Here is a 14,790-nt window from a genome sequence, read left to right as displayed (position 1 = left end):
GGCAAGAGCGAATTACTTTTGTTCATGTCATGTGGTAATATCTTCTTGTGTCTATCATGAGTGGGGCATTCCACTCCCACACTTTACTCCTTATATTTGCCTCCAGTTTCCTGCTGGAAGCCTTAGTAGTCACTCCCTGACAATTTTTTTAGTACACCATTTTGTCTTTTTTGGTAAGCTTCCTAAAATAATATAAATGCTCACCTTCTCCAGTATGAAAAAAAACTCCACAAGTATTGTTTAATCAAAATAGGAGAGCAGCTTCCATTATCAACACACAATCTTTGGAAGTCTTTTGGGAAGTAGCATGTTCATGTTAGATGGGGGTAGCACCAGAAGAACAATGCTAAAAAACACAACAAAGCAAAAATACAGTAAATATCCATGTCATTCTCTTTGGGGGATTTTACTAAACATTAAAATTCTGGTAAATGGTAAAACTGTATCTATTTCCAATTAGAAGTTTGAATTGTTCAGTGTAAACTGGGTTTATATTGCAAGGATATGGGGAGGTTTTGTATTTTTTTTTTGTTGTTTCTAAGGGATTTAATGGAAAATCATATTTTTCTGGTGACACTAGTTATCCTATTGGTAAGCTTCTCCCTGTTTGTCTATTCTAATACTTGCATCCATTTTGAGAAGGCTTTAATCTCTCTGTTTCCAAATGTTCTGTAAATAATAGGCATCTCACAGCTCAAAGGTTTAAACAACCTCTCTCTGTTCTTTAAAGGAAATGTCCCTGTTTTACTTAAGGCACTCCTCTGAGCAATTAGCAAATTTATAAATAATACTGTCATGTAATTAAATTATTAAATAATAAAAATTAAAATGTTAAAACAAAAAAAAGGTAATTAATATTGGTATTTCTAAGTCTGATGGATTCTGCCTCTGTCAAGAACATACTGGTTTTGGCTTGCACTGCTGCTCATGTAAAAGGATTTGTTGAACTCAGCAGAGGTGGTCAAGATAAAGTCCAGTATAGCTAATGAAACCTGAGCACATTCCAGATAACCTATCTCCCTTGTTTGCTCAGAACATACTTAAAGACAAGTCTAAGTCCATTCCTGCCTAGAACTAGGGTTTCTCACTAGGTATTAAATTGTTTGCTAGAAAGAGAAGATATTCTCAGAAAAGAGACAGAGACAGACATTTCTTTATCTTCTAGAAAACACAGACTTCTTAAGCATCAGTTGATGCTATGACTCCATGGCCATGCTTCAGTAGCACTCCTTTCTTGGATCTTTATCTTTGGAATGGCAGTTCTGTAGAAGGATGCAGAATAAGCAAAAAGAAACAACAAATTAAGCTGAATATTGATTTAGAACTAAGTTTCTTTGCTTTGGTTGCCATGTGCAAATGATGTTATTGGGGAGACCACTATGCAATTCAGAAATGGTGATGATTGCAAAGGCGTCTTTTGGTCGGTATGATCTGTTTAGTTATAGGAATGAAGAATGAAGACAGGTCATGATAGTGCATTTAGGAGGATTGAATTAGGAGAGTTGGAAGTGGTTGGTTCAGGTAGTCAGTGCTTCATGATGTCAGCATCAAGTTTACCTCTGACTTGAGGGTCGTCAGTGAGAACAGGCATGGAGATGTCCCTTCTTCTAATCCTAAATATGCACCAGGGGGTACATGCTAGCTGGCATTGTCCAAAAAGCCATTGTTTGAAAGATCTATATGCTTCTGTGGTGGTTTGACCAGGAAGGAGTGGGAATTCTGGGAAGCTGTGGTCAAACCAATGAAGGTTTTGGGTTTGAGACTGGCACCTGGTGTAGCCAGTGGGGTTTGGACACACCTCCGAGAATACACAGGGGTTAAAAAGCAGGGCACTGCCCTTGGCACTCTCTCTTGGGACGTCGCTTCGAAGAGGTCAGATCACCCTCCCCTGTCCAGCCTTGCTGCTGGGCGGGGGAGGGGCAGCCATGCGGTAGGCCCGGGGCCTGGACAGAGATGGGGGTGAGAAAGTTCTCAAGGATGGAAGGGTGGAGGAGCCCCAAGAGACATCGGGCAGTCATTCCCCCCCCGGAGGGAGAGAGAGGAGAGCCGGCGTCTGAATGTGATAGCAGCCAGCCCGGGAGGAGAAAGGGGGGGAAGAGTGCAGCCTGGCCGGCGGAGCAGCAGCACCTGTGGGAGTACCAGCATTCTGAGATAGACAGAGACTGAAACTTTTAACCCTTTCTTTCATGATTGGGGCCTTGCAAAAATGCTAATCCTCCTCAAAGCTGAATAAGAAGGGAGATAAGAGATGAGATGAGACAAGGACCTGGCCCGAAGAACGTGGAGATGATTGAATGGGAAGAGATGATTTGGAGTGGCCTTTTGGCTGGACTTTTCTTGTGGCCATGGACTCAGTTGTTCCTGTGACACAGACTGCACTTAGGGGGAAGCAGTGGCTCAAAACCAGGAGGGTTCTTCGTGAGGACCCCCCGGCCCCAGGGGGTTGGAAAAATATGGGGGGGACAGATGTCCCAAAGCAGAGACTGTGCCTTTTTGGAGTGAGAGAAGGCATCCTTGAAAGACAACCCTAAGAGCAGCTCTGGCCATGCGTCAGTGGTGAGAGCACTGGGCATGGAAGGAAGATGTCACAAGCGGCAAAAGGACTTTTTTCCGGGCGGCGCCGAAGTGACAGGGAAGCACACAAGGTTTCAGTGTGTTTCCAGGGGAAGCCTATGGAACAAGAAGGACTCCTTTCCTCTTCATGAACTGCAGTTTGAGTATACTAAAATGTGGGGCCAAGGCTGGGCAGTTGATGATTTGGGAGAATGTAGCGGATTGGGAAAGTCAGGTAGTGGGGAGGGGGGAAAGTGGTTTTTGTAAGGTTTTCAATTTTTTTTCTTTTCCTTATAGTCTTTCCCTATTTTCCTGTAGTTTAGGTAATAACGTGTTCTTTATGTTTAAGTTGGAGCCTGTTTTGCTTATTCCTGGTCACATCTCACAGCAGACACCAGGGTGAGGCATTTTCATGGGGGGCACTGGCTCTGTGCCAGGCTCAAACCATGACAGCTTCCAATGGAGAAGTTTGCTTAACAAGAAGTTTGTTATCCTAATCTGTAAGTTAGGCTACTGGTCCTTCATTTCCACTATCACCACATTCAATTTTAACAGTTTTGCAAGAACAGAAAAAATATGCTGCCAAGCTTATTGTCGTAGAGATTTTGTTTTTCCTTCGACACACCCTGAATTCAATCTACTGATGAAACAACTGACCCCTCAAAGCAACCAGGCTTAATGTCCTCACCTGTCTTCCTGCACCTCAGTTGGTGTTTGTTGTAAGACACTGATGTCACTGAATCTATCTGGAATTCATGAAGATGTCATGTCCTTCTTTTGGCATTTCTGTACAGGTTATTATTTAAGTAATTTGGCATTTCTGTACAGGTTAGTAATGTGTTAGCATGCATTTTGATACAAACCTATATATCTAAATTCCCTACTTCCATAGGAAATCTCTACTTCTCTAATAGAAAAGCTCTGAGAAAAGGAGGCCATGTCAGTCTAATCCCAGGGAGCATTAACATATTTGTTATACCCCCAACTTTAGCTAGAGTACTAAATAGAGACTCAAAATAGCAGGAGTGCTGGGTCATTAAGGATAAAAGCTACAGGATTTTCTATAGATGGAGTGTGCTGTCTCTCCTCTCTTGCAGGAATGTACAGCAAATCCTGCATATTGAACATTTCAGCTCTCCACAGGCCTAAAACACCAAGATTTGAGTCATACCATATATATTATGAGACTTAGGCAAGCTACTTGTTCAGACCATTTGAGAAACCACATCTATCTTCAGATTCCAGAGTGGGAAAAGGAGAGGAAAGGGGTAGTGTGATTGATTCCACATAAGAACACCATAATTCAGAAATGTGTTTCATTCCCAGTGATAAAGGAGCTTGATTCCAGTTTTGTCTTTCAAAAATGTATGCTCCAGCCACAAAATCCAGCAGCTTTTAACACCCAGTTTGACATAACTGACAGTCTGTTCTCAGGAGGAGACTCAGCAGAGCTGGGATAGTGCAGGGCTTGCAGTCTGATAAATATGCATTGGCAGCACTGCACAGAGGGAGGCTGGTAGAATGAATACTCAGTCCTACTCTGCAACTTTGCCACTTTCCTTTCTTGCACATCCAGTTCCCAATTATGACAGATTTTATAAAGCCATTGCAGGGGTAAAAAAAAATTATCTGAATTTAACACAAGCATATCACCATGTCCTTAGAGCAGCCTCACTTTAGTTGTTCCAAACCAAAAGACTAAACACTAAAAATGTATTATATTGGGTCAAATAGGCAAAAGGAAATGCAAATACTTTTGGAAACAGTGATTATAGTGGTAAGCTAAAAAGCACCTGCATTTCTTTTTCAAAATTGAAGCAGTTTTCTGTGGTTGATAATGTTCCTTGAATCTTTTGCAACTATTGGTCCAAGTTATATTGGTGATTTTTTCAATGTTTTACTCCATTTCTAAAAATTGCAAATCCTAGAGTGCTACAGAAACAGCCCACAATCCTAGTTACATGTTAAAAAGATAATTTCTCGGTTCGGGTAAGTCTTAACTTGAGTAAGAGCTAAAATGGTTTTTAATGTGTCCTTTTTCAAAGACGTGCCTAACACTATGTTTCATTTGGAAGCAAAATAAAAAACAAACTTACACAATTATAGCATGTTTCTGGCAGTTAGGTCAGCCTGACAATCTGTAAACAATTAACTTCCCCTCTTCTTCATAGGAGACTCTGCATTTACTTCTTTGGCTGAACTCTCCATTTATACTACAGCAGTAGTGGCATAGGAGTGTGGGGGCTTTGGAAGAAATGTAAACAAAACCAGACAGCCAGACAAATGCTTTTTAATATGAAGTTGCCCCTCTGCTTTAAGAAGGCTGCTTCTAACCTTAAAGTGTATGTCTGAGCATTTTTAAGATAAGGATATGAAGCTGTGTTACAGAATGCTGTAAGAATAATGAACTCTTTTTTTTTTTTTTTCTCAGAACAAGTAGAATAAGACAAAGCAAATGAAAATCTAAATTAAATTAAAAGGATGACATGTAATTTCCAAGTAAAAGTCACAAGTCAACACTGGCTGATAATTAAAGCTTATATAATCTAATGGCTATATTCCATTGAGACCACTTTGCCTTAATGGAGTTAATTTGAGAATTCAAAGCCTCTGACAGTGTTTCCAACTTTTCTAATGTGTCAGTCTATTTTGTGTGAGGTTATTCTGGCAAAACACATAAAGTGTGGCCTGGTTTCTCTGATCCATATGAATGCATCAACAATACACACTTTTTGTTTTTTCTAGCTGTCCTAACAATAGAAGCATAATGGAGAAAGCAATGTTTAAAAAAATCTGCTCATGATTTACTCTTAGTACTTCTCAAAGAAGTTCTGTAAGTAAACACTAAACAAGAAGATCCATGAGTGATGCAGCAAGTGTGTATTTAGTCTCTCTCCAATAGTTTGGGGAGCATTTTCATCAATACTGGGTGTGAAGTGGTATAAAAACATCTTGAAGATTTTCACATTAAAATTTTTCTCATATGAGAGCGGGATTGTCATATGGGCATTAGGAGAAAAAGTTTCCCAAACTGCCTTTTATAATTCCTGTTTGAAGTTCTTGTAACCATTTGTTAGAGATATAAGAGGTATTACCTTGTTGTGCTTCCCTTAATAAAGTATAGGTTTTGGAAATAAACCCCCTGGACTACTGACCTTTTTGTATTCTTAGAAAATAAAATTTCTCTGTTTCAGAGAGAGAACTGTGTAACCAAGCAGCCAAGGAGCTGCCTTTTGAATTACTAACAATTGAGCTGTGGAATAGTGCAGAAGGGAAGAGTGAGCTTTGGTTCACTACTCCCTTTCTCAATTGTAGATTTCTGTATTTAACTCTATGGCAGTGGCTATTTGAAAAGAAAGAGCCACAAATGCTTGAGCAAGCAGATCATAAATCTGATGAAGAATAAGAGGTTTTGAAATGCAAGAATAAGACATCATGATAAGAAAAAATGTAGAGAAATGGGTACCTTCGAATAGACTTCTAAATTCATGGCCTGACTTTTAAAAAATTGTCATCTTTTCATTTTCCTAACTTTATAGGACCTCAGCAATTTTGAAAATGAGGGCATTCATTCAAACTCCTATATTTAGGCTTAAGAACCTATACTTAAGCATCCATGCTTGAAAATCTTGGCTAGAATTTCCCTTTGTTCACTTTTGAGGAAAGTAATTTAGGAAAGTAAACGTGTGCTTTTTACATATGGTTTACTTCATCATATAGTGTTCTGATCTTAAGATAAGTGGAAATAAGTTAATATAGGAAGATTTGCAGTTTTTGAACGGAGTACTTAGAACCTTAAGTTTCCACTTAATGGGAAATAGCCATATTTTGGAACTATATTTTACCAAATTAAGACATTATTGCATCAGCATTTTCCATGTAGCAGAAACTGTGAAAAGTTGTATTTGGTAGAAATTCAAATGTTCAAAATAATTGAATTAAATAAGATTAAGTACTTCTGGACCTTGTGCGAAATTCTATGGCTGTTTCAATACCTGCTTCTGCAGTAAGGAATCTGGAAGACCTGGGGCTCATTGTTCTGAAACCTAGGATGCTAGAAACCTTTATTCCTAAACAGATTAATTCACATGAATACTGAGGATTTTCCAAAACCTGTTAGTTTTGTGTTAGAAGTTTATCACAGTTGCCTTTTATTGACCCATGTTATTCCATAGTTGAATATACTGTCCCCGGTACGGTATAGGGATTTCTATCAGTATAAGATACAACCAGCCTTTATGTGTGTGGTTGTTTTATTTTTCTTGATGTGCCCTGTGGAAAATGAGCAAAATGTCCCAGTTTAATGAAATTCAGCTTTCAGTGGAAATCCTTCACAATATCCTGATTGTCATCCCCAATTCTTATAGCCACTGATTCAATCATGTTGTCAGATAATCATGACATCCCTTTCATACATCTGTTGAGAAAGATTTCTCATCTTTCAGAATCTCTTCTGTTTCTGTTATAATGAATGTTGGTTGATCTTCAAGCTTCTAAACTTGTTTCTTAAACACTTTGAAACAATCCATATCTTTTAGGCTTCACATATTGCAGACAGCAGAAGAGGTGAAAGATGTCATCTGTGTGTATGCCAGTCTGGTTACCTTCAGGAGGTCTTCCAGCTTTGAGGCTATGCACTGTTGGCATCCAGCACCGTGCTAAGCCTCACATTTCACAGAGCTGAAATCTCATCTGGAGTAAAATTTTCTGTGGCTGATGCACATTTAGTTGCAGATGTCATCAGGTCACTATACTGTTTTGGGGATATATTTTTGTAAGTGATAATCTTTTGCCTTGCCTCTGACACACACTTTCCTTCCAGCTGAATCTTTACTATGAGGCTAACAACTTGAAAGAGATTTCTGTGTGGGAGTACAGCTATCCTTTTTTCTTTCTCCCAGCAGGAGATGAACTAAAGTAAATGTCACCCACTTGTTCCCATATAAGTTTCATACACTCTGGGTCATTCAGATAAGTATAAACTGCTACTGAACATCTGAGTGTCTTTGTGTCAGATTTTTTCTTTTCAACTAGTGTGTTTCATCTTGAAATATTTTATATAAATTCCATTTAACTAAATGATCATTTGAAAGAAGACGGAGCTTCCTTTTTTTTTAACTGAATTTTCACTCTTCTTATTCTACTTTAGAATATAAGATAAATAACCCAGAATAAAAAAGGGAAGGAAATTGCTGAAGAACGCCAGCTGGGAAATAGTCCTACCAGAACGCAGACTCAGCCCCTCCATAGCAGAGGGAGCTATGTGGGATGTGTATGTTGATATTGAACATTTATTTGTCTTGAGATACTGCTCTGCCAGTACCCAAAGCCACCGGTGTTGTACTTTGTTTCTCTTGGCCTTGTCTCTACTAATGAGATGTATCTCCTGATCACTGCTATTTCCTGATTTTTTTCTTGGCAAGGTGCCTGGTTACTGCGGAATCTGCATGAGCCAGGATGTCCTCTTCTACTCTCCTGCTGGGCTAGTGAAGCAAATGTAATTGCTGTGATCCCTTTAGCTTGGTAATGGGACACTCAGCACCTGGCAGCTTGTGCCTTTCCCCCTTCCCTCCTCCCTCCAGGACAAGCTGGAGATTGAAAGACCTTTGTCTTCTGAAAAGCGTGTTGTGGCTTAGTGTTTTGGATATTGTTTAAGACAGATCAGCTGTGGGTTTATTCTGCCATCATGATTATCTCATATATAAGGCTTCTACCCAGCCCTTTTCTGCTTTTCCTGTAAGCACATAATGTGATCCACAGTGTCCTTGAAGCCAATACAGCAGCTTCACTCGCAGCCCCGAGTGCTGGGTTGGATCTGCAAAATCCAGTCATACACTGCTTCTCACTACAATCTCCTCTTTCTGCTGAGGGGTCTGTTAAAATAATATGAACAAATATATGTATTTTTACATTTTCCTGTGGACTTTGTTCAGTGGGAAGCAGTATTACTCATCAAAGCAAGAAGAGAAACATTAAAAGGAAGGCACACATTTTTTATTAATGTAGAAAATGGAGAAAAAATAACCATCATTTTTTGGGTTAAGCCCAAAAATGTAATGGAAGTATGTTGGCTTGAGCTAACATAGTTTTCCTCACATTTCATTGACACTGAAGAATGTAGTAGCATCACTCATCTTCTGCTTTAATCAACATCTGAAACTAAATACTTCTCTTGTTAGATGAAAAATACCAATTAGCAAGTACACTCATTTAGCTTTACAAATTCCATAGGAATGAGAATCCACTATTCCACTCTAGGGATCAAAGAAAGGTTGATCCCATGCTGAAGTCTAAACAAGCATATTTTCCTCTTAGTAGTTCTTTCAAAGTCTGTCCTTTTTTGCTGACAGAGAAAGTTGCTAAGCTAGGGCTAAACATGGAAGATTACAATTTGTGAGTAATTTCCACTGGTAGGTTTCCTACCGCAGAAGTTAAGATCAAATTTTGTTGCTTATTTTCCCCCAAAAAGGGAGGGAGGTTAAGGGAATTAAACAAGGTATTTATAATGTCTAAGTTCACATTAGTATAGAAAAACCCATACACTTTGTCAGAGCTTGCCAGTCTTGCTGATACTGGCTTCACCCGTCTTGTTTTGAAGCTTTTCAGTTAGCCTAAGTCATGTGATTACAGAGGTGAACCCAGATCTGGTGTTTTGAAGTAAAAGGCACTCTGGTGCCTTTCTTTAACCAGTAGGAAAAAAGGATATGGTAAGATTTGCAATTTCCATTCTGTTCACTATGCCAGTGAATAGCTAGAAGGCACTCACCATGAAACATCTAATTTTGGGCTCCTATGGGGCAGCTGTTGGTTCCCCAAGATTGTTTTGTAGAAAAGTTCTACGTAAACTCAAGGGTCCCAGAATTGAACTTAATTTAAATTGTTGTATTTAACCTAGAACAGTCTTCTTACTACAAAGATAAATTATCAGGTTCACCTAGAAACTGAAACAATCATTTCTAAAGCTCAAGTCCCCAAAGGCATATTAACTTGGCCTTTTTTTAAGGAGCTGGTGCATGGGACAAGACTCTTAAGTGTTATAAATCATGACATTCTGCTGGAGTCAAAGGTTCTGTGAGTTCATAGCCACCCAGAAACTGATTGAGTATTGTGTTGTGGTCATGTGTATTCAAATTGTGTCTCAGCATTTTGGGCACAGAGCAGACCAGACATGCTGCAAACACAAAACTTGACATGGTAGACACAGATAAAACTTCATAAATTCTGATGTTGTCCTTTAAGAACAGGAATTAGAAACCTTTGAACTAACACGTTCCTCTCCCTCCTTGTATCAGGCGGAACCCGCTCCATTTCCACCTCATCGCAGATGCAATTGCCAAACAGATCCTGGCCACTCTGTTCCAGACGTGGATGGTCCCGGCCGTGCGCATAGACTTCTATGATGCAGATGAGCTCAAGGTAAAGACACACAGACGCAGGTGTCAGTCATCTCCTTGTGATTTCATGTCACCCTTTTTTCCTCATCTCCCTTGACTGGTGAATTGCAGGGGAACTACTGCCTAAAAATATTCTCCCTGATGACAACTAATTCTAGCTGATGTGGTTGTAACCCAAATAACTGGAAGATGCTAAATGGCTAAAATCAGTGCAGTTCTCTAGAATGAGAGCAGCTAATGAAATGTTTTGTGTAGCAGCTTAGAATTTCACTTGCTAGCAAGAGGATTCTGGCTGTCCATCTGATCACACTATGTTTTTTTAAGGATACTTCTTCCTAGTAGCAATGGTGAAATCTTAAGAATCTTGCTCAATAAACCCAAGTCTGTTACTGGAAACACCTAACTGCCTTGCATTCCTCAAGCACAGGTGTGTGAAACTCTAAGTACACACATTTCAACAAGGTAGCATTAGTATAATGGCTACCTTTTTTGTATGTATGCCCTTCCAAAAGAAATTATTGTTAAAAGAGTTCAGTCAATGGGGTGGGGGGGTTGGGAATCACTTACTCAAAGTAATTATCTTTTCATACTTAAAAAGTTTAAATCAGAACATGGAGGCACAGCATCGATTTGGAGCTGTATGTTTTTTTTACCTGTTGAGGTAGAATGAAATATTCAGACTTTAGCATTTGAAGTTGGTGGCAGTAATTTGTATTACTTAGCAGATTGTTCTGAACAGGACCCTGAAACAAGGAAAAAACCCCTAAATTTAGCAAATTGCTGTACTTACTAGAGGGGAAATTCAAAGCACACCGCGTTGTGAAATACTGAATACAGAAAGCTTTAGAAAGAGATGGAAAAGGGAAAAAAAGTGATTCTGGAGAAAAATACTTTGTTTCTGTTTTTATTTTTCATTGGTTCTTTTACATGAAGCCATAAGATGATATTAACCTAATTAGCCAGAGATCCCCCTTCTGTTCTTTATAGCTTTATAGCAAGGAGGAGGTTTTTTCCTATCAATCCCGTACGTGTCTATGTTACATGTGCTTTTCTGCAAATTGTAGGGTTTTTAATTAGTCTCTCAGCTGGGGAAGACAGACCTCTTAGTGTTTTCCTTCTGGTCATTTGGGTATGGTCCAATCTAGTTAAGTAAATAATAATCAAGAGAGCTTACTTCAGTGATCCCCAATTTCTGATTTATAGGCAAAGCACTGAGTAGATATGAGGCTACAGAGCAAAACTGTTTTGTCCCTCCCTCTTCACTCAGCCTTGATTTTTTATATGACTGGCGACCTACATCCACACAAGATTATCTTGCATGCAACCCATAGGCTTTAGGTTGAGGACCAGTGTCTACCTGGATGCAGGTATTGATGCCTAAATAGGTCTTTCCAGTTTTGCCCCTCTTGTTCAGAGTTCATCATTTTCCATACCAAGCAATTTCCTTGGTTTCAGTGGCCAAAAAAACACAATATGTAGTACTGAGCATAGGAGAATGTGATAGACACTGGCAAAGGAGAGCAAAGAGTTATAAATATAAACAGAGTTTTAAAAAAACAGGAATGATGCTGGCTCATATCCAGATCATTCTGCAGGTTTTAGCAAAGACGACAGAGGAGCTGTTTACAGACAGCTGTAGAAGCTCATCTCATTTGTTTCTTATGTAGCCCCTAGAGAGGATTTAATGATTGGTTTAGGTTCATGTATTTCACCTGCACTCTTGGGAGCTGTATTTTGCTGCCTGGTGTTAAGAAAACATAGAGCTGATGCTGGATGTTTACTAGAAAGCCTGTCTTTCTCTGAAGTGATCTATGGATTCACTGTTACAGTATATGCTATGTTTCAGTTTAAATGACCCTCCATAGTTCTTTTTTAAGCCTGCAATCAATACCAATTTCTGACTTTTAAAAGGATTTAAACTGAGTAATGGCATGAGAACTTTCTGCTTAGCTTTCATTCACTGATGTTCAGTTGTTTTGGAACATATTTTAGCTGCTGCAGAAAACATTTCATTTCATGTTTGTTTTTTTCCCATTGGATATGTATGAGCTTCCAGCCTCTTCCTTCTAATGCAGCAGAGCTGGCATGTTAGATTAAGCCCTTAAGACCTGAGAAGAGTCCTGCTTCTACTCCTGTTCCTGCTCAAACAGTGGAAGAGAGCACATAATATTAGATCCTCCATAAATAATATGGATGCTTTTTTGTTTTCAAGTAGCTATTTAGAATTCAGGCAACAGTTTCCAGTAGCATATTAATTTTTTAAAAGGCAGAATTTGGAGACTAAAGTATTTGGTATTTGGCAGTGTTTCTTAACATATCCTGCAGCTCTTAAAATACATGCTGTGTAGCTTAGAGATACCAGTGTCCTGAGGAAAGGCACAGAAAATTAGTCTTGGCTGTGGCTGTTGTTTTCTCTCAGGTTTTAGAGGAAAACTGGACACTTCACTGCAAGAAAGGGAAGACAAGGTATTATGGATTATATCAGAATTTCTAGGGCCAGCAAACCAACATATCTGCTTTGCTGCTGTGAATTAAGCATGTCAGAAGACTTATTTTTGCTTTTGCAAGGTGACACAGCTGTTCGCCTTGCTGGTGCACCACAAAGAGGCTAGGTTCATTCTCTCCCTAGAAGCAGATGCTGCCAAACTACCAGCAGCCTGCTTGGAAGAGAGATGGAAAGAATGGCCAAGGAAAGGTATATCTTTGCTTGGGGTGCGTTATAAGGGATGGGATAGAAGAGGAGGAAACTTAGCTGTGGAGCTGAGCCAAAATAACAGCATTTCCAGGAGCAGGGTCAGACACAGTTGAGATGGCAGCTTGCTGGATATATTTCTTTAAACCAGTTAGTTTGAAGATTTTAACAGCCAGTTGTACTAAGATGCTTGTAACCTTCCCCAACATAACTTGGCCTGTCTCCTCACTGCCTTGCCAATAACCTCAAGGAACATGGATGGGTGCTTAAAAGCTCTCCCTCAACTCACTAGCTGTTAGGATTTGGAACTCTCTCCCATTAACTAAACCTGCTATGTGCAGTCAGTAATCAGCAGTAAGCGTCCTTGAAGTGTGGGCTGCTGATAATGGTGCCAGTAATTGAACTATTCCACAGCTGCATTCTTCATTCTTGCACTACTCAGTATGGCCCACACAAAACTCTTCCGAATTTATGTGGCCATATATGGCTGTGACTGCAAACTGGAAAGTTACTTGGCAGTGTAAATTCACTTTATACGATCCCTTTAGTTGTGTTAGTCAGCTTTGGTCCTAATGTGTAGATGCATCTAATACAACAATGCATCCCACAAAATAATTGGAAACTGAAAATGGTCTTTGAGCATTAAATAAAAGGCAAAAAAAACTTGTGAAACATTCATCTATTACAGCTGTGATTTGCGCATATGTGGCTGCAGAGTATTGTGGTTTTTTCAGTTCAGTCTTACATGAAGAAGCTCCAGAACAAACTATTGAAGGTGTGCAGTTTGAGCACTTGGCTTCTGCACTTCATTGTTAAACATGGAATCTTGTGTCAGTTCACTCCGAGGGAAATAGAGGCATTAAATTCATTGTGATCTGCACTGTCCCAGAGCAGAAGGAACAGCTGATAAGGCAGTACTGTATGTGATGGGTGGAATACAGATGACGTGAGTTTGTTTTCCCACATGTTGCTTGACACACTGGTGACAACGTCAGGTGAACTAAAGAAGGCAGAATGTAGAATGAGCAGTTGCCTGCTCTGCTGTGTGTAAATGGCCCAGATACACAGTCCTTTAATCACTGATAGAGCAGAAAAGCCATCTCCTTTAAATAGTTTAGCCCACATGTGCTGCAATTGATTTATGAACTTGAAGGGATGGTGAAGAGGGTTTTGTAAGAGATGAACATTTGATCTGAAAGAGAAATATGGAAAGCTCCATTCTTTGCTATACGTATAGATAATATTGCAGCTTTTACTGTTCCCCGAAACAACAGACCACAAATCTGAGTACCAGTGCTGCATTAGGTGATTTCCTATCAGAAATGTTGACATCTGCACTCTCAGTCAAAATCAGTAGTCTGATACGGCACAACCAAACTCAGGTAAAGCATGGCATGAAGATCACTTATCTTTGGGCATTTGCTGCAGTATGAGGTGAATTACTTCTTAGCCACTTTCATCAACTTTGAAGCCAGTTCACTAGGTCAGATATTGACATCATTTAGACAGACATCACAAAATACTCTGAGTTAGAAGGGATGCACAAGGATCATTGAGTCAAGCTCTTAAGTGAAGGGTCTGTAGAGAGATTGAACCCACGACCTTGGTGTCATTAGCACCATGCTCCAGCCAGCTGAGCTAATGGGCAAGGGCTATGAGACTTAAGCAGAAAAATAAAGTTTAATTCTTTAATTATGATTGTAGCATAGTTGGTTCTCAGGGCTGTGCCTGTGTGCACCCCTAGTGCACTTAAATTCCCTCAGTGGTCCAGCAACTCCCAGGCTTGATTTCTGCACAGATGAGATAAAGGACTGGTTTGAGACAGCAGCCCAAGCTGAAGCTAGGTGATTGATGGAACAGCTGGCACAAGAAGTATTTGACAGCTTGTTACCAGGAGTGGTCCCGGTGGGAATTTCAGACAGTTGTTGAGATTCCCCAGGCAGACCCTGCTGTGGCTAGACCAATTTGTATGCTTAAGCATGTCGATTAACATCCTGGGCAAAGAAATCTGGCTGTCCCAGATATTCACAGGCAGTTCCTGCTGCAAAGTTAATCAATTGTACAAGAGTAAGACAATCAATAGGAACAGTTCCTGCATGTGTAGAAATGATCATGTAGGACAGTCTATTGTACATACTTAAGATAGTTGGG

General features: G+C 39.7%; 1 protein-coding gene across 3 annotated transcripts in view; it reads left to right on the top strand.

Moving 5' to 3' along the window:
- The window catches only part of LARGE1 (LARGE xylosyl- and glucuronyltransferase 1), a 272,944-nt gene that overhangs the window by 138,738 nt on the left and 119,416 nt on the right, over window positions 1-14,790 (top strand). For all 3 annotated transcript variants that reach the window (XM_074539311.1, XM_005491163.4, XM_074539310.1), the window contains one exon: window positions 9,846-9,969. In XM_074539311.1, coding sequence (XP_074395412.1) covers window positions 9,846-9,969 — 124 coding nt within the window. The remainder of the gene's footprint in view (window positions 1-9,845; window positions 9,970-14,790) is intronic.

The sequence above is a fragment of the Zonotrichia albicollis genome, chromosome 4, assembly GCF_047830755.1.
Source record: "Zonotrichia albicollis isolate bZonAlb1 chromosome 4, bZonAlb1.hap1, whole genome shotgun sequence".
NCBI lineage: Eukaryota > Metazoa > Chordata > Aves > Passeriformes > Passerellidae > Zonotrichia > Zonotrichia albicollis.
This window is presented reverse-complemented; position numbering and strand designations above follow the sequence as displayed.